The 21893-nt window shown below is 36.9% G+C and overlaps 1 protein-coding gene across 7 annotated transcripts in view; it reads left to right on the top strand.

Moving 5' to 3' along the window:
* LpR1 (Lipophorin receptor 1) overlaps window positions 1–21893 on the top strand; it is a 232665-nt gene that overhangs the window by 22400 nt on the left and 188372 nt on the right. For all 7 annotated transcript variants that reach the window (XR_004674959.2, XM_034979393.2, XM_034979412.2 and 4 more), the window contains exon 2: window positions 182–304. Coding sequence is in view for 6 of the 7 variants with exons in the window: in XM_034979393.2 (XP_034835284.1) it covers window positions 182–304 (123 nt within the window). In the remaining variant the exon portion in view is untranslated. The remainder of the gene's footprint in view (window positions 1–181; window positions 305–21893) is intronic.

The raw sequence follows: 21893 nt of genomic DNA on the forward strand, positions 1-21893 counted from the left end.
TAAGAAGCATCTGCTGACCTAACCTAACTCACGAGCTGACTGATTTATTAACGCTGAAGGGAAATGAAATTTAAACGCACGTCGTTGTCATCTGACGGCTAGAAACCACTTTACCACTTTAATTAAGGACTTTGTGTCCACAATACACTTGATGCGCAACAATTATTTTATTTACTTTCAGATGTGTGCTCGTTGAAGCAATTCCAGTGTGCAAACGAGAGGTGTATACCGATGACTTGGGTGTGCGAGGGAGAAAACGATTGCGGCGACAACTCAGATGAAAATATTGAGGAATGCAAAAAAGGTAAGTGAATATAAGTTGCAAGTGTTATGAGTATAATATATAGGTGTCTTATTCAAAAGAAAGTGATATTAGTGGTCTACTATATTCTTCATAGGTAGGTAGGTACAGTCCGCGACAGGTCAGATGGAAATCGGGGTATAAGGCGGGAGGACGCCCCGCGCACCCATACGTCAACCGCGCTCGCCCGCACCGGGTTAGCGCGGGGGCTGTGCGGGTGTGCAAGGCGTTCCCTCCCCCAATTGCCATCTCGACCTGTCGCGTACTATACATATTGTGCCTGGTGCGTAATTTAAAAAGACCATTATTTAAATAGAATAATTAACAATTTGGAAGTTAATCCTGCCAAAAAGATAATATACCTACATGAAAAACTGACGACTTGAAAAGCGCGAGGTCCACAGATATTTCAGGCGGGTCTACGTGCACTACGTATATACCTTTTATGTAAACTGTTTGGTTGCTTAACTTTTTCCAATGTTTTAAACTCTTAAATAACTTACCTACTTGAATAACAAACACTTCAGCTATTTTCCTGAAATAATAACATTATTAAATCACGATAACAAATCATTTTTAAATAATAATTGAAATGATCTTCTCTTTAAATATGTATAAGGAGCTCTTCATAATACCGTTCGTTCATTATTAGTAGGTACTTAAACGCCCATTAGACGATAGGTTATGCTATCAGTTTTGCGACAATCACTGCTGTGATAGACGGATAAATATACAATAATCTAACGTCTAATGTAGCAGCCAAGACTAGGCCAGCACCAGTGAGCTGAAAATGCCTGATATTCGGCCTGCCATAGTTTATTATGACGAGTTACATTGTATTTATGTCATAAAAATAACAAGCTATCAACTGTTTCTACATAGTTACGTACGTAGTCGGACGAAGCGATTTACTTTCCCGTTTCTAATTCGAACCGCTAGGATATGGAATGCTCATTCGGCATCAGTTTTCCCTTCCACCTTTTAATATATATACCTTCAAGTCCAGAGTGCTCTCATCTGTTTCATTCGGCAGGTCTGATTAAGCCAAGCGCTAGTTTTCAAATTATAAAAAAAAAAAAGATTTTGGCCCTTTGGACTAGTGGAGGAATCAGCGTGGCCGTTGGGATAAAAAGTTTGGAGACCCTTGGTCTAATCTAAATATATAAAAGGAAAAGGTGACTGACTGACTGACTGACTGACTGACTGATCTATCAACGCACAGCTCAAACTACTGGACGGAACGAGCTGAAATTTGGCATGCAGATAGCTATTATGACGTAGGTATCCGCTAAGAAAGGATTTTTGAAACTTCAACCCCTAAGGGGGTGAAGTAGGGGTTTGAAATTTGTGTAGTCCACGCGGACGAAGTCGCGAGCATACGCTAGTGTATTACTGATTAAATTACAAATATCTGAATCGTTCTTTACTCCTTCATTCAGGCCATCAATCTTGATTGACGGCATTGACTAATGCATCACCTAACGTCTAATGGGCGCCTAAGGTATCGAATTCATGCCCCTCCGCATCTCACTGAGAGCTCTCTACCGGAATGTTTAGCGAGCCTTATTTTCACGGTCGAGTTTAATTTCAATTCGTACTCAACCTACTTCATAACGGACATCCGGTTTTTAAATAACCCCCGAACGGTTTTAATTTCGATTGCTTAACCACTTCTCATTTTTAAAAGCTGAAAGATTCTCGAATGGCTGTCTCATTAATTTTTCGGTTCTTTTAACTTAATTTTCACTTTACAATTTTCGAGAGTTACTTAACCGCGGGATTTAATTTTATGCTCTTTTTTGAATAATAACTTAGATGGAAAATGTTTTTTTAAATATTTTTAATTTAGGAAAGAATTAAAACACGGGCTCATTAAAATCGCAAACTAAATTTACAAAGTTCTCTATTTATACATAAATAGAAAAACCGGCCAAGTGCGAGACAGGCTCGCGCAATGAGGGTTTCGTACTACAGTCGTATTTTTTCGACATTTTGCACGATAATTCAAAAACTATGATACATAAAAATAAATAAGAATCTGTTTTAGAATGTACAGGTGAAGACCTTTCATATGATACCCCACTTGATATAGCGGGTTAGCGCAGAGGCCATGCGGGTGTGCGGGGCGTTCTATCCCTGATTGTCATGTCGACCTGTCGCGGACTGCATGTAGGTATATTATCATAAAGGTTTATACGCACCTAAGCTGCGCTGCGCGTCACTGCACGTCGCGGCACAGAGCGTCAAAATATTATTTCTATCATTTTGTATGGCGCATATCGCACTAGAGCGGCGCTGCACAGCGCTTCACGCGCGTCGCGGCTGGGAGAATATTGTGAAGCGCAGCGAAGCGACGCGCGGTCCAGCGACGCTACTGCGACATACCCAGCGGCGCGTCGCGTCGCTTCAGAATGCGTACGGCGCTCGGATAAGATAGACGCGCATCGAGTTAAGTATTTAATGTGATAGACCTCAAAATAAATAACTAAAGTTTTAATTTTTGGCACATGACGGGCTCTTAAAAGTATATCCTCAAAATTCCCAACCCCTAGGATGTCGGCTTCCACCCTTTCCCTCTTCAATGTCGCTCATCTTGCGACGTTGTTGTTCGTACGCGATCGGGCATAGAAGTGACGCGCAAGTGACGCGAGCTGCCGCGCATAGATAACACACTATATACCCGCTGCCGCGTACTGCAGTTGTAGTGCGGTAGGTACCGTGAGCGACAAGTGACGCGCCCTGCAGTCGGACTGAAGCGACGCGCAGCGCAGCTCAGGTGCGTACAGATCTTAAGGGTGCACAAAGGAACGATTTGAGAAACTTCAAAGGGATGTTTAAAAAACGTAAATCTACGCAAATCGCAAGAATAAGATAGTCATGAATACAGTAGTAGTTTGCTTATTTTAGTGTCTAACACGGGCATGGTGTAGGTGTACACTACTCAACGCAGTCCAAGTCTATTTATTCAAATTGGGTACCACTGTACACTTTCTGATTGTCAATTTTTGATATTGATCATTATATTGATCATCTATGCTGAAAATAAAGCTACGAAATTTTTACAACGCCGCAATTATTAGGTATACCTATCACTTAATTATTTGTAACATTTTTGAAAATACGCGAATATTGCCGTAATGTGCCTTAAACCTTAAATTGTTTCAGTACAATTAAATTGTAGCTTGGAACGGTTTTGACAACAGGCCTAAAATAACTGGCTGATAAACTTGTAACACTTTACTCAGAAAACTCGACAAAAAGATCATGCAAATATTTTTAAGTGAGATGAGTGCTTCTCGATGAAAAGAAAACTTTTGAAGTGTTTGTACACATTACTACACTTATTTAAAGTGAACTTGAATGTTGTAAAGAAATACTTCTGGATTTTTAAGTAGCCCGGCTTCTTTAATGAAAGTTACTTAACCGACATGGTGGCGGCTACAAGCGTAGTAGTGGCCCAGGAAATTTTTCTCAGTGTAGATACTACATATTATGTAGTTTATTGCAGAACTTCTTACTAAATAATGACGAATAATAATAAGGCCTATTTCATTTTGGCAAACATGTTAAACTATGACTGATTATAACAATTCAAGTCATTACAATATTGCAGCCGAAATGCCGGCGCGGCGTTCGTATTTCGGTATTCCTAATGAAAGTTCAAAAATCGTGTTACTATGACAAATTAAGTATATAGCTCGCCTGCTCGCACACGAAAGGTTTCATCGTATAGTTCTTGCATTTCACGAAGGCCACTGACTCATGCTTGTGTTTAAGTTGTATCGGTATATGTAAGGTACACTAAAATGTGTGCGTTTGACAGCGCTTGCTCGCGACTGATTAGTCTGACATGCACGCACGCACTTACGCAATGACCATTAAACGACATTACCACAAGTAAAGTTCACAATTGCAAGAACTGTACAAGAAATAGCACTTTTTAATTTCTTTACATTATCATGACGCGGGCGGTCATTTTGAGAAACGCTGATTGCGACTATCTTGCTATAAAATAGAGACTCGGAGAGTTTAAGAATATTTTGTTTCTTCGAAGCTTTAACTCACGGTAAACTGAGCTAGTGTAGAATGAATTTGAAGTATTTTCTGAAACTGTAAGTAGGTATACCTGAATGGATTTTTTCAATGTTTGCAGATTCAGTCACAAAACTTTGTTTTGGTTGGTTGAACAACGTTTGTCTATAGTAAACTATCGTTCCAAAATAAATGGATTGGTTTCACTCACTCACTCATATTGAAAAAATATATTTCTCTTTTGACATGAATTCTCTTGATTCTCTTGTATCGTGAAATAAAAAAATTGTTCTATTTTCAAGTAGGTAACAATAAGTTTTAAGTGATATTTCCATTTAAAATGAGAGAATCTTTAACTCTACATTGCAGACACCCGTCTGAATTCATTTGCGTCACTTCTTTGATTTAACTTCGTTGAGAGTATAATCTCATTAGGTATATTGAAATCTTGCCTGGAATTCTAGATATCATTGAAGTTTAACTGTCTATAATTTCATTTCAAAAGAAAAAAAATTGAACCTTGATCAATTGATTAGTTTAGATAAATTTAGTTATTCGAGTTGAAAACATTACTACTAATATTATAAATGGGAAAGTGAGTTTGTTTGTTGGTTTGCTGCAGCATATGATTAGAACACGCCACAACGGACCAACATATCAAAATAATTGTTTGCATGTCTTAGTTAAAGAAATGAAAAGCGATATAGACTACATTTTATCCCGGGAAGTTTTAATGTCGGAAATCAACGCGAATGAAGTCACGTATATCATTTAATCCGTATCATAAAGCTGAGGCTTTAAATATTTCATAAAGTTAATTTTACCTAACAACTGAGAGTACGTAGGTGAGGTAGGTAAATACTTCTAATAGCTGCCTTCCACTGCGAGCGGAGCGGACTCCGTACAGACTCCGTTGAGCTCGCTTTGGTAAATTTCAAAGAAGTGCTTCCACTGCAAAAGAGTGAGCAAAGCGGAGTGAAAGTTATGCAGAAAAAACTTTCACATAGTATAATTTTTAAAAATAAATTAGTAGTAGGTAAATAAAGTAGGTACTAAGTATAGATATTATTTATTAAAAGGCAGCAGAGGCCCTACATTTCGACTAACCCTCTGTATTTTACACAGGTTTCGCGATTCGGACAATGTCTGAGAAATCTGAAATTACCCTCTTGGGTTTTATCTGGTTGAGATAAATTGGCTCCGATATTAAAGCCTTAAAATTTATTGGCGATCCTTGCTACGTTTAGGGGTTTATCAAGGGATGAATTTAATATGTTTTTTGAAAAATTTCAATTTTACTTCGTGATAAAATATTTTCTTGCCATGTCCTTAAATATCACTAAAGCCTTACCTTTCAGCATAAAAAAGCATGTAGGTACACCTACTTAGTTATTGTAGTTTGCAATATATAAGGCAGTTTTCCTCATTTCTTTACGCTCTATGTAGCGCAAAGCATAATAATAGTGGCCTTTGGATCATAATGCAAAATATCTCTGAATAAATTTTCTAAATATGAATAAATTGGATACTACTTCAGGCTTACTGTGAATTTTATGCGCCATTAACTGTTGGCGAGAACATAATACTAATATCATACAATGACATCTTTGCTAAAGATGATATTATGCAGTTGATAAGAAGCTTTAAGAATAGGGTGGTAGAATTCAATTTTATTTGAAGGGAAAATTCAAATGAGCGTCGGTACTATATTATAGTCTATTACATATTAGTGATGAGAATTATTAAAGAGCATTATATGCGATGCGTGACGTGATGAATTTCGTTAGTTTAAAATTATCTCAAAAGGTATTTTAAAACTTTTTCTTATTTTATCCGCGTGGATATTGGTACAAAATTATCTTACAATTTGTTTCAAGAAACATCTGGAAATGAAAAGGATTTGTCAAGGTTTTTCTTATTACTCAAACAAAAGTTAAAATCGGTCAAGTGCGAATCGGATTCACACACGAAGGATTCCTTATTATCGTACAAGAAATAACACTGTTTGATTTTTAAATTTTTAATGGCGGCCATTGTAAAATTATTATTATTTATTGTTTTGTTATATAACGGCAATAAAAATACACATTCTGTGAAAATTTTAACTCTCTACTTATCACGAGATACAGCTCCCGCTGACAGACAGACGGACGGACGGACAGCGGAGGCTTATTATTAGTAATGAAGTGCCGTGTTAGCATCCTTTGGGTAAGGTAAACTAAAATAAAAATCTCTAAAGAAGCTTGAACTGTTATATAAAATATATTTAGAATCTAAAAGTTGTAAGTAGTTAATGTATTTGTAGGCTTAGTTTTGAAACTATAGTACTGTCCGCGACAGGTCGAGATGGCAATCAGGATATGAGGCGGGGGGAACGCCCCGCACTCCTGCACGTCACCCACGTTCGCCCGCACTGGGCTAGCGCGGGGGCTGTGCGGGTGTGCGTGGCGTTTCCTTCCCGATTACCATCTCGACCTGTCCCGTACTATAGGCAAGTATGTGACCCATAGATAAAGGAAGGCATTTATCTATGATGTGACCCCTTACTTAAGCCTTAATGAAGGTTATTTATTTAGATGTCAAGAATATTCATTTGGGATAATGACAAAACAGTCAGAGAAGTAAAGCCATAACAATAATCTCAATATCCCAGAATCCATAAAACACCAAACCAATCTCGGAATATTTAGGACGAAGGTTGCTAGTAATTGCTGCTATAAAAGGTCCTCTGATCCTTTGCAGAAGAAGCCCTAATATTAAATTTTATTGCTCCTTAAGTTTTGCCTTAAATTTCTTCGACTTCCTTCTTCGTATCCATCTCTTATATTCAATTCTGTTGAGTGGTTTTGTACCCTTAGTAAGAGTTTGCACATCTCGTCAACGTTTTCGATTACCAAAACATTACTTATACCATTTTTTTTTTTTTTTTTTCGGGCGCGATCCCAGGAGACGCGGGTTCGATTCGTGCCGGTTCGCAATTTTTGATGTGTATTTAAAATTATTTAGAAATTACTTATATCGTTTTTAACGTTAGAGTAATAACTCTCTAAGGGATGATTTATGTTAACACGTGGCGGTGCCACGTACGAGGCGTGGACGAGGCATGGATTCAAAACATCACATTTTAAATGAAGCAGTTTATGCTTTATCGGTTGGCGTCTGTGCAAACATCACCAACATTTTATATGAAGCATGAACTGCTTCATATATTATGTTCGTGATGTTTTGAATGCATGTTCGTCCGCGCCTCGTACGTGACACGGCTCGTGCCCGCTACCTGTTAGTATAAATCATCCCTTAATCGTCTCATTTTAAAATCGCAAATGAAACTAAAAATCGAATGTCAAAAGTTTCTATTTGGGGCGCTAGCTGGCTGTTTATACGGACGGATACACCAAAGCTTTAGTTTTCTTTAATATAATGTAGTGTTTTTATACGATGTTTCGATATTTAAACTTTATCAACGTTGTTGAGATGTGTACACTTTTTTAAAATTTATAGACTAGCGCTTGGATGCAATCAGACCGGCTGGCAAGTGATGATGCAGCTTAAGATGGAGCGCGCTTGCCTAGAAGATGAATATAAACTCGTACTAAGCCATTGTACTGTGGCTATTCAACAGAGTATTAGTTAAGAATATCTTTAATCACTGCTGTATTAGAAGAGTAGTAAAAGCATTTTAACTGTCTCTGACACCCGTAATTATTGTAATTGCTTGTTTTTTTGTTTTTTTTTAAATAAAGTGTATTTATTTAGCTTTATTTATTGATTTTTAGAGTAACTGGAGTTGTACTGTTAAGGACATTGAGTAGGTATTTAGAAATTATACAGACCCTTGTCCTGTCCTGACAGTAATGACTTCATCCCGGTATCTTCGTCTTACTCGCCGAATGAGACCACGAAATTAACATGTAAGCACGTGTATTAAGTAAATGTCTCTGTTGGAGGACCTACAAATATAATTTTACTGTAAAAATCCATACTAATATTATAAGAACGAAAGTGTGTCTACGTGCTAGCTTTTTACGGCCCAACAGTTTACCTAACCTACAAATTTAATTTTTTCCTTTTGAGGTACGGAACCCTAAAAAAACGAACATTATAAATAGACTAGACTAGACACATAACCATTCCTTTGCGTTACGCAGTGGGGGTAAAACTACGATTTCAATAGGCTAATTAATGAAAACGCCACAGTAAGAGACAGACGTTGAAATTGATGGGTTATATTTTATTAGAACAATGGTAGACTCGAATTGCCTATTTCTGCCGAAAGTGTAATGATGCTTTTCCGCTTGGGATGAAGCGCCGTCCATCTTGATTACGTAATGCTCGTCGAACCGATTAATATCTTGAACTTGAGCTTTGAGGCTGACAGGAAGGATTTCAAGCTCACAATGCGTAACAGTACGAAATTGCTTGAGTTTAAAATAAAGTCTTTGAGCTTGTTTTTTTTATTTTATTCTGTGTGACGATTACAATGGATTTAATGGATCTTATTCAGCAAATATGCCACAAAATATGCTAGAGAACTGAAAAATATAAAGAAAACCTTTTCTCGTAATCAAAGCAACACGAAGTTATATAATAGTAGGTACTAGATAATGCCCGCGGGTTCGTCCGCGTGGATTGAGGTTTTTTAAAAATCCCGTGGGAACTCTTTGATTTTTCGGGATGAAAAGTAGCCTATGTCCTTTCCCGGGATGCAAGCTATCCGTGTACCAAATTGAATTGAAACGTGTGAATTTCGGCCACAGCGGCGGCCAATCTCCACAGAGATTTGCCCACTGCAGGGGAGATATTATAGTGCACAAGTGTGTGCGCAAACAAATATGCACTCTCTATTCCCTCACTCTCATAGCCCGATGTCGAACATGCTTAATCACTAGATCAACGAGGCAGTTTTATTATAATATGTTGTTATATGCCGGCAACGCATTGGCGGTTCCTCTGGTGCTGCTGCCTGCAAGTCATCTGGTTAATTTCTTCGTTTGCTCGCTGTTTATTTTTGTAAAAAAAATTGTTAGTAGAGTAGTTTTGGATATAAACCCAAAACATTTGTTTCAGTTTGTGGTTAGACCACAAAAGGCCATTAAAAATGTCGGCTCAAAATAAATGGATTGGTTTCAAAAATAACGCAACCCTAATTTATTGTTAGTAACATCGCTATTGTTTGAAAATGTATTTTATGACGAGAATCCATACTTATGCTTAATATTATAAATGCGAAAATGTGTCTATCTGCTTGTCTGTCTGTCTACCTTTTCACGGCCCATTGGCTTAATCGATTTTGACCTTTGGTATATAGATATCTAACTTGCACTTTGAAGACTGACGTGAAATTTTATCTACGTGATTTATAAATTCTTAACCCACGCGGATGAAATCGCGTGGGTTTAGGATTTATAATATATAATATTTTCGCGCATAATAATCTAATATTCACTGAACAAAAAAACAATTAATTTTTATACCATAATTTACGAATCATAATATAGGCACATGTGAATTTAGTTAAGTATAAGAATTTCTCCGTGAAATGAATTAAATGGACGGTAGATTCCGGCTAAGCTGGAATGAGCTTTTTGGATAAAAAAATTATACGCCAGACAAATCGATCCTAGTGTAGTGTATGTACTCTCTATTCCCTCACTCTGTTGTCTATATTTAAACTTCAAATACATGCCTTGAAAAGTTTTGAATTTTTAGTCTATTAAAGTCTGAAACTGTATCTAGCTATTTATGTGAATTATGTACTTTAACTAATAATAATTAATTAAATATCTAACTATCAAAGCAATAAGTTACAAAGCCATATAGTTTCTAACTATTATTATTATTAGAATTGGATATTTTCTCAAATTTAACATCTAAAACATCCAGAGTAAATAATTAAATCGAAGGAGAAGCTTAAACTTAATGGAGATTGAGATGGAATTCTTAATCGATACTTGAAACATTTCAATCACTAGAATTTGTTTATCATCCGCGGCCATTGACTTATATATTACTTCGTATGGACAGGGCTATTGAACAAACAAAATGGCACCGACTCAGTGGTGCTTTAGCACCAATGCAACCTCAGTGACGTCTGGATTTCAAACGGGTCGTTCATTAGTATCTAAGAGGTGGCGCTAATTTATTTGGTTCCAAAACCGGATTTTTTTTGTGTTGAAAATCCAAGAAAAAAAATCACTGTAATTTCATAGTTTTAAGTTTTTATTTCTGTCGGCTATCCCCACTGACTGCTTCACTATATTTTTGTTTATTGTGATTAGTTTGTGATTCTCATTACTTTCAAAGTTTTAGTATGCCTTACTCCAATATCAATTCCAATGTCAATTCAATACTTTTCCAAGGAATGTCCAAGAAGTTTAATCAATGCCAATAAACGCGATATCCGAAAATCCATAAAACGCCAAACCAATTTCGCAATTTTCAGGACGAAGGTTGCCAGTAATTGCTGCTATAAAAGTTCTGTCTTCGGATCCCCTGAACTAGAAGCTCCAATATTAAATTTTAGTGCTACCTAAGTTTTTGGCCTTAAATTTCCATCAATTTCTTCTTATCTATCTCATTTATTTTTAAACTCAATTCAGTCGAGTGCTTAAGGCTATTAAAGAGATTAACGTGTTTGTTTCGGATATTTCCCTATTGTATTGAAACCCTAGTCTGGCGGCATTTAATTTTAACTGTTGTTGTTATATAGTTAGGATAGGTTTATTAAAGCCCTTTTTACCCTACTATTAAGGAACATCAAAATGCGCTTCAAATTTGATAATATTGTCATACAAAAACCGGGTTTGAAAAAGTAAAGACAGAAGTTTCAGAATGTTAGCAATTAATTTTTATCTATATAAAACAAGAAACTAACTGATAATTATGTAGAAATAACAGGACTGGGTCTAGAAATTTGAGATTTTGCATGTATTCTTAATAATAAAGACATTTACTAAGAAAGGATTTTAAGAATTTCCAACGGCATCTTTAAAAACCTAAACTCACGTAGACGAACTCGCGGGAAAAATCTATATAAAAGAAAGCTGTTAGGAGGCTCTGAAATGCCCTTTATAAAATCACAGTGAAGCAGGCACTCCAATCTAGTTTTTAAAGCGAGACTCAAGGGCGTAAAGCTCTTCGTTGACCTGTTTCAAAATTCTGTTGACACTTAAACATTTTCTCGAAAACTTACGCAATGTCCCGTATTAATTGTAACTTTACGTAATAGCAAGCAGAGCCTAGTTTTCAATTTGAAATATTGTTTTTAGTACCTATTGTTAATAGGTTCTAAAGCAATGATACATAATATATGCATACTTGATACGGGTATAGGATACTTTTACGTAGGGAAAACGAAGAACTTCTATGGGATTTTATGACGGGAAATCTAAATCCGCGGGAAAAAGCTAGTTACTATACTTGAGTATTTCTAAGTTTACTTTAAAAGTAAACAAGTAGCTTCTTTGCTAAAATGCGTCGTTAACGCGAAATGATCATGATTTGAGTAAAAAACCTAACTCCAGAAGGTCTAAAGCGTCGGGCAAATCGCGTCGCTTACGCATTTCTCCAAGACTTTTGCGATTTGTTTATCTTTTAAACAAACTAAGGAAAAATTAACTATACTAAAAAAAAAAATTGACGATGTGACACGTAGGTAATGGTCAATTTCGTTTCGTAATAACAAGCCTGTTTTATATTTTGTATATAGGGAGTCGTAACTTAGCAAATGATTAGAGGTATAAAACCTTGGGACAGGGTAGTCGTCGTTAACATAAGATATATGGCGGTGAACAATACGGTAGAGGCAGTGCCAGGTGATTTATTCTCGTATTGACATGCTATTGTTATGTTTTGATACGCGAATAGTTATTATTCTATCGATACAAACAATTAACAATGTTAAGTCGAACTTCTACACAATATGGTTTTGAATAATTAATTAATTAGATATGAAACAAGTTCCAATTAAACCACACAACTTGCAAAACTGTTTATTTATGATCATTTATTTTACACAACGAGATTGTGTATAGTATGAAAATGGAAAATGGAAAGAGCCGAGGCGCGATATTTTTCTTATTAACATGGAAAACTAAGCTTTATTTACCTTGGCATAATATGTTGGCGTGCATCCTCCATGTTTTGTTTTCAATACATTAATTTCAATGCTATGCCAAGGTACATAAAGCTGAGTTACTTAGTCTTTTGAAAGACCCGACTACACTCCATTTTGTCTGTTTGCGCTGGCTCTTATGACTCTACACAGTAGCTCAATGCGTTCAGCGTGTGCCGGTCACTATAATATAAACGCTATAGCGAACTGCTCTAATATTATTTGATGTTCATATGTAAAACTTAAAAAAGTCGGTAAGCTCTGGCCTTACGCGTCAAATATACGCCAAGTGGCCGAGAGTGTGCCAATGAGAGGTGAGAGGGCTAACGTGTAAAAGGCTCTTTACGAGGACATGAATTAAAAATAAGAATATGATCACACAATACGAGTACATTATGCAAAGAATTTATTCTGATAAATAATTCATTTGCCATCCCACTTTATTACTACCCAAAACAAAGCCTTAAAGATACATGTGTAGACAGTTTATGGTAACGCGAAGTATACGATAAGGCAATATTGTCACTCAAGTCACGTGCCGGGAGGGCGGCCGCACTGTAAAATTGTACGCAGCTGCCTGAATTCACGATGCGACCCAATTCCCACGGAAAAAAGTCATAATTTCACTACTATTCACAAACTAGGGAACACAGCTGATGCAAACGGCACACAATTGTGAGCGTTTCAATACAATATGGAACGAACTCTACTAATGGGAACAGTTGGAGGATTTATAGATAGGCGATTGTTTTTAGTACTTACTACAAGGTTGTGAGTTGTTTGATGTTGATGATATGCCTCTCATATTATTACCTGAGTTTGTTTTCGAAACGAATCTTTTTGTGAATTTGACTCCAACTATGTCATTCCAGTAGGTCAAACACAATCAGTGCGATAGTTACACTTTTCCGATGAAAAAGCCGCGAGAAAACGTTGCCCCACTTACTGGGCTTGGGCTACTAAATTCAAAATGCAAATATTCGATAAGCAGCAGGGGTAATTTTGCTAGATGTGTAGGTAACGACTGTAATTAGAAAATTATCGATGAACCGATCCAATGAGTTCTATTGCGCAATTATGTTTAATGACGTCAACCTACCGTGTGTGATAGTTTTTGCTAATATGAATGAAATATACCTACATATATTATAGGCATAATAATTATTATTGATACTGTATTGATACTTGATAGTACCAAGTTCAGAAGCATGCGTTTATATTGGAGGTGATAGTCATCATCATCATCATCATGATCAACTCGGCTCACTACAGATCACAGGTCTCCTCTCAAAATGTGAAGGGTTTTGGCCATAGTCTACCGCGCTGGCCAAGTGCAGATTGGCAGACGGAGGAGATAGTAAAATAATATAATTATTTATAGTAAGTACTAGGTATTGCTTTTCCCCACGACTTTGTCACCTAAATTAGTTAAGTATAGATTTAGACCATCGGGTACTATAAGTGAAGATTTTTAAGATCGGATCATTAGTTCTGGAGATTGCCCCTAAACTCACGAACGAACAAATTTTACGTCTTCATAGTATTAGTATTTATAGATAACTACAAACTCTAAGCTTTATAAATTATTTCGTGTTTCAGAATTTATGTAGAAAAACCGGCCAAGTGCGAGTCAGGCTCGCGCAATGAGGGTTCCGTACTACAGTCGTATTTTTTCGACATTTTGTTTCGACACGATAATTCAAAAACTATGATGCATAAAAATAAATAAAAATCTGTTTTAGAATGTACAGGTACAGGAAGACCTTTCATATGATACCCCACTTGATATAGTCACTCACTTCGAAAGTTGAAAATACTAATTATTAGTTCATGACCACAATTAAATTTTTTTTTGTGTGATCTAACCCTAAATTCACGGTTTTCAGATTTTTCCCCAAATGTCAGCTATAAGATCTACCTACCTGCCAAATTTCATGATTCTAGGTCAACGGGAAGTACCCTGTAGGTTTCTTGACAGACAGACGGACAGACAGACAGACAGACAGACAACAAAGTGATCCTATAAGGGTTCCGTTTTTCCTTTTGAGGTACGGAACCCTAAAAATTAATATTAAAACATTAATGAATGTTGATGAAATAATTTCTAAGAAAAGCTGATGGTCATTTGAAGTAAGCTATTATGCCGCTTGCAATAACAGTGCCGTTCGTACTTCACCCAATTTACATGAAATTTTTGCTGCGAAGAATTCTTTTCCTCTGTGCCTTTAAATGCTAATGAGCGCCGGATGGTAATATTCAGAATCAGATTAGATTTTTGCGATGCTGTATTGTTGCTTAAATGAATAATGGCAGGAGGCGCATTCTAAGCTCGTTACGAAATGTACAAAATCTTTTTCAATAAAAGCTCAATATCAATAAGTATCATTATAATTATAAATTACTAGATGATACTTGCGACTTCGTCCGCGTTCGCGTGGAAACTTTACAATGGTAAAGTCAAACTTTTGCGATTGTGTAAAGTATTGTTCCTGAGGATGCTCCGGTGTCGGAGCGAAACGTACGTCGAGTGTGTTTTGGTGGATTTTTGTGGTGTTACGTGGTGATGGTGCGTATTGCTTGCTTGGTGGCTGGCTTTTCCTGCATGCTTAGCCGAGGGAGGGCAGGCAATGCATGTCACATGCTGCATGTTGTATCATACAAGTTTGCCTGTTTTAGAGGACAAATTAAGCTTTTTATTCTTTTTAAGTCAGGATATATAAATAAGCTATTTCCATTCCAAATTTCAGCTAAATTCGTTCAGTAGTTATTGCGTGAAAGAGTAACAAACACAAACACACACACATACATTGGCATTCGGATTTAGTTAGTTTTCGGATTCTGCGTTTAGTTTTACGTTTTTTTGGCATCCTGCGTTTTTAGCGTTATAGGTACTTCTAAACGGCACAAATATAGAAGGTTCTTAGTAAGTAAACTAATTGTCACTAATATGTAATGAATACTACACATCTGATGTTTCGGGTTCGACTTAAGTTCAGATTTATAACACTTTGCAGAACATAATTCCAAGGTCTACATACCCGCCTACAGATCCAAGAGTTTTACCGAATTTTCAGCTTCATTTACCTTGAGCCTTTCCGAAGGGAAATAATAAACTTTGCTCGGGTACGGATACACATTACATGCGGGCCTATTTAAGAACATCCGATTTTCAAACTGTTTAAATGTATAAAAAACAAATCGCTTTACTTGGTACTATCTAAATATATAAGAGGAAAAGAAGGACTGACTGATCTATCAACGCACAGCTGAAACTACTGGACGGCTCGGGCTGAAATTTGGCATGCAGATAGCTATTATGACGTAGATATCCGCTAAGAAAGGATTTTTGAAAATTCAACCCCTAAGGAGGTAAAATAGGGTTCAAAATTTGTGTAGTCCACGCGGATGAGGTCGCGGGCTAGTTGTACTATAAGAATAAATATATGCCAAGGATTGTAGACTTTGTGTCCACTGAACTTTCGGCCAATACACAACAAAAAAATTACTAAACTGAACCTCAAGTGTATGATGATGATGACTATCGCCTATATATATGTACATACTTACTAAACAGACCATAAAAGTATCAGTCTTGGTAAATAATTTGCATCTGTGCCATTCTATACCTGGCCATAATTACATGCGCATTTTAGTTAGAGTTGAAATACATGTAACATTATGCGGCATAACTTTGAGTTTTGTAATTATTGTGAGTTTCACGAAATTTTCAGCATCATTTATACCGAGGGCAAATTCATGGTAGCATGCTTGAATCTAACTAATCGTGCTGTTTTAAGTTAATTGTTTCGGTATATAAAAAATCGCCGAAGTTTCTTACCTAAGGCTCTTAATTTTCTTGTACCTTGATCATTGAAACGTGGATACTACAACGGGCTTGATCCACCCTTGCTCAGCAACCTATGGAGAGGGCTATGTTAGGAGTTTCTCTGAAGGATAAGATTCGAAATGAAGAGATTCGCAGAAGAATCAATGCCACCGATAAGCCCAAACTAAGCTTCAGCTAACTGAAGTGGCAGTGGCAATATTTGCCGTAGAAGCGCAGTACGATGGAGCCGGAAAATTCTAGAATGAGACCGTGAACAAGTAAGAATAAATGGGGCGCCCTCCAGCAAGATGACCGACGATATGAAGAGCGTGACGGGAGGTGGCTGGATGAGGACGGCTGAAGACCGGATGTTTTTGGGGAAACGATTATGACCGTTTCCTGAATATTAAAGTTAAAAGTTCCTCAATAAAACCTTAAATTCTTTGTTTAAAAAAAATTGTTGACTGACACGTTATTCTAAAATAATCATTTTGCAGTTATAATTCGGTAAGCGGGTAAGCGGATTTTTCATTTTGAGTCAAATGAAATAATATTTCGGGACGTAATTCCGATTTATTACAACCACGAGGTAAGCTACGGGATTTACCGATTTGTCAGCATCATTAAAGTCACCTCTCTGTAAGAGAATATTGGAAAAAAATGGTTTATATGTTACTCAACAAGATATTTCATCAATATACCTAATATGTGTAATATGTATTTATATCAAGTGCGTATAAAACGAATTAATGTTTATCTGTCTGTTAGTTACCTGTGCGTTCATTTGATTACGTCGAAACTTGTATAGCTTATATTATATAAGATATGATAAGAATGAATGAATATGACGTTAGTCCAATGGGTAGGGGCTTTAACCTAGATTTCCCGATGTACCAGCATCAGGAACCTTCGACATATTGATAAGTATACAATACTGAATTTTTATTTTCTTAATATCTAAGTTTGATGTTTACTAAATTGGTCTTATATATTAAACCCTAATCGATATTCGGATGTAATTTTCAAACCTATATATAAGTTGTTATGGTGTTATGGAGCATAATCTCAATTTCGTACACCGAAAAGGCGGGCTGGGGGATGAAGAGAATGTTCGACGCCATTAACCCAGCCTACCGTAATGATAACAAAACATATCACAAGGTTTGCTACTACGGTATTTAGGTCCTTATAATGCAACTCTGTTACGTTTTAGAAACCTTGCTGTAAAAAAAACCGAAGTGCGAGAAAAAAAGTGCGAGTCAGGCTCGCGCAATGAGGGTTCTGTACTGCAGTCTTATTTTTACGACATTTTGCACGATAATTCAAAAACTATGATGCATAAAAATAAATAAAAATCTGTTTTACAATGCACAGGTGAAGACCTTTCATATTATGATACCCCACTTGATATAGTTATCTTACTTCGAAAATTGAAAATACTAATTATTAGTTTATGACCACAATTTTTTTTTTGTGTGATGTAACCGCAAATTCACGGTTTTCAGATTTTTCCCCGAATGTCGGCTATAAGACCAACCTACCTGCCAAATTTCATGATTCTAGGTCAACGGGAAGTACCCTGTAGGTTTCTTGACAGAGCGACAGACAGACAACAAAGTGATCCTATTAGGGTTCCGTTTTTCCTTTTGAGGTACGGAACCCTAAAAACTGATATTCTTTTAGATTCCTACCTATGTGATTCTGCCATGAATCCTTGCTTAATCGTAGATGAAATAATTTAATTACATTAGTAAGTATTTCTTGTAAGGAGGATTTTATTAAGGGCTACTATGCCAGCATCACAATTCACAAGTGATTGCAATCAAGTTTTAGTAAAGGTATAATATACTAGTTTTTGCCTGCGACTTCTTTGCGTGAGATAATTTATAGCTTATAGCACTCGAGGACAGCTATCAGATACAAACTAACTTTTACCTCTTTACTTAGATCAAAAATACACACCTACCATCTTTGACAAACTCAAAATGTATTGAATACTTTTTATCTTCTTACAGAAAATCTAGAAATATTTTCAATCGACAAACGTACAGGCTATGTCTGTTTGTACCAGTTTTTAGAACGATACGGACACAAAGATTAGGTGTTTTTTACAAAAGGAACAATTACGAACTATTTCCAACTCACGTTTCGAAAGAGTCCGGTTCGCTTAAAAAATCTCTTGTCTTCTAACTCCGCAAACAGTTGCGATTGGCTCCGAATGGAGGCCGTGTAGATTAAGTTACGGCAACCTGGGGGCAAACTTTCGAATTTCTTTTTATTATTACGTGATATACATTATAAACGAAATGTTTTTCAGGAAACTGGAGGGATATTTATTATGGGTATATACTCGTAATACAGACTGCGGCGTAGGTACTTGTGTTTTTCGGTGATTAATATGGGTCATAATATCTCGGTTCTACATTTATTCCTGTCACATTAAGGTAAATAATATAGGTATGCCAACCTGTTAGTAGAATCAAATGCTGACGACCTCCCTGGCGCAGTGGCAAGCGCTGTGGTCTTATTAGTGGGAGATCCCAGGTTCGATTCCTGGCAGGGATTTGGAATTTTATAATTTCTAAATTTCTGGTCTGGTCTGGTGGAAGGCTTCGGCCGTGGCTAGATACCACCCTACCGGCAAAGCCGTGCCGCCAAGCGATTTAGCGTTCCGGTACGATACCGTGTAGAAACCAAAGGGGCGTGGGTTTGTTAAAAAACTGCCATCATACCCCTTCCAGGTTAGCCCGCAAACATCTTCGACTGCATCGTCACTTACCACCAGGTGAGATTGCAGTCAAGGGCTAACTTGTATCTGAATAAAAAATAAAAAGAATAAATAAATGAAAAAAACTATAATTTTGAAAATAGGTATAGTACGCGACAGTTCGAGATCGCAATCGAGGTGGAGACACCCTGCACATACGCACAACCCCCACGCTAACCCGGTGCGGGGTAGCGCGGGTGACAAATAAATCAGTACCCTTATTATAAATGGACATGGATGGAGGACAAACCAACAAACAAACACACTTACGTGTGTTTGTTTGTTGGTTTGTCTTTCAATCACGTCGCAATGGTGCAACGGATTGACGTTAATTTTTTGCATAGGTATAGATAAAAACCGGGAGAGTGACATAGGCTACTATTTATGCCGGAAAATCAAAGAGCTCCCACGGGATTTTTAAAAAAGCTAATTCCATGCGAACGAAGTCGCGGGCATCAGCTACCTAATTTGATTGCTTTTCTATTCGGAACCAGTAACATTTTAATGGGCATATAATAATTAGTTTCAAATGTGATGATTTTCCGGCCATTTCCCGTTAATCTATGCTGTTAATTATATGGTTAAGTTTGACAACGCATTTATTATGGGAGGAAATATTGGTATAGCATTGGCTACTAATATATGCACAAGATAAGCTTTACAGTAATTTATTGGTCGTATATGTAACGATTGCTCTGCCTGATATAGACTATAATTGTACTCGTATGCATATTACTGCATTATAATTTACTGCTTTGTAAATCTGTTTCATCATCATCATCAAGAATAGTGAATAGGCATCTTCAAGGTAAACGCGTCCCATCTTAGGCCACATCATCACTTTCCATCAGGTGTGATTGTGGTCAAGTATTTACCTATAATGAATAAAAAAAATTAATCAACCGATAGACGTCTTCTGCTGCGGGGTTTTCATCATTGGCAACACGCACGCAAATCTGTTTAGTGGTTAGTATTAGTGGAAAAGCTAAGAAAAAAAGAAAATAAATTTATTTCTCAAAACTACAAAAAACTATGCTAGTTAGAGCGTTGGTCTTATTTTTCCTGCACAATATACACATAAACTTCTATTGATCATAATCATTTCAGATTTTTCGATTGGTAAACTTTAATTTTGAATTTTTTATATTATTAGAATCTCTATGTTGGGCCAGATAAGTACCTACAACTATTCCAAATTTCAAGTCGATAGCTTTAATAGTTATTGAAAGTATTTCGATTGTGACAGACAAACAGACAGACGGATGGAGAAAGTCGCACCACAAGGGTTCAATTACTAGCATTTTGGTACGAAACTCTAAAAAAATTGATGAACAAGTTGGCACTGAAAATAAACTACACTAGCGGTGTTTGTTTTGAGCGGTTATTTTGTCACATCCCTGTCTCGAACGTGACGGAGCGTGCACAATTACTAGAGCCGCAGTAATGGCGAACATTTCTGATTTATACTTATTTCTTTTAAGCGTCTACCTATCTAATGGATCTCTTTATGGTGTGTTTCTTTTTGGCCAGAGAACAGCCAACGAACAGCTTCTATTTACAATAAGAGCAACGACGCTTTTAGATTAAATTAAGCGAAACCTTAATAACACGGGTTTACGAGGTCGCGTGCGGTTTTATTCCGGAGATGAATGTAATAGTCGCGCGGGAACGGAGGGACGGAATATCATAGAGGACGAGCTTACACTGTAGATAATCGTGGCTTGCGTCTCAGTATTCATGCAGCCGATTTTGTTCCTTAACGCAACTACTGAAAGGATAGTTTTAAGTGTACATGTCGAAGGTCAGCGTGTCTGTTGTATGGTGAGGGTAGTGTGGTTATGTTGACAAACAATCTCCCTAATAGCTCGCGAACGCGCTTTGAAATTAATCAGTCGCAGAAGTCAACTAGGGTGAAGCAAATACAATGTGACATTCAATGGGAGGACTTGTTAATGAACTGGTCAGCTATTATGGAAACGTAACATGACATTTACAGTTTACTATTAATTTTTTTTTTTTTTTTTTTTTTTTTTTTTATCTTTTTAAATACAATAAAACTTAAAGCTAGCCTTATCTAATTACTATATAAATCATGACCGCGTGGAATGGTGCCAAGAATACTGGCTGCATTTCCGCGCTGGACAGCCAGGCTGATCCGCTGCGCAAAAAATGAGCCAGCCCTTCTGTCACCAGTTGAGGCTATTAATCGCGGTGAAATGTCTCGTAAAAAATTTTTAGCACTAAGACTCCATGGCCCCAGGGTCTCCACGGCAAACGGCACAAAAATGTAACTCTCTATAAGAGAGGCATACTTGCGCCGCTTGCCGTTTTCAGCTGTTTCTGTTGCGGCTCCCGGTCTTGATGCTGTCTTCCTGATATGACACGGGGCCAATGTGTCAACGCAAGTTGCGTCCCACATTAGCGCCCGTCCCCGTTCCCAGGGAACCAGCGTCAATCCATCAGGTCTCTTGCCATCATCCCGACTAATCCCTGCCGGCTCAATGAGCGCAGGAATATTTATGGTGGCAAGAGCTCTTTTAATTGTATCGTTAAGAGAGCCATGCCTATTAATTATATCTGGATACATTATAAAGCATAGGTTGTAGCTATAAATCAAAAAATAAGTAAAATATTTATTAGTATAGATATATGTAGTAACAAAGTAAATTATTAATAACTGGATTAAAATAGAACAATCAAACTGCGAAAATCTTCATCAGATCGTGACCAAATTGACATGGAACTAAACTAATGATAATAAAAATAAAACAGATTTTTGAAACCGGCTCAGATATGACGGAGTATCGCCATAATAAAAATAATACAAAAAACAGATCATTAAAATCTGAGAGTG

The sequence above is a fragment of the Maniola hyperantus genome, chromosome 2 (genome assembly GCF_902806685.2).
Source record: "Maniola hyperantus chromosome 2, iAphHyp1.2, whole genome shotgun sequence".
NCBI classification, from domain to species: domain Eukaryota; kingdom Metazoa; phylum Arthropoda; class Insecta; order Lepidoptera; family Nymphalidae; genus Maniola; species Maniola hyperantus.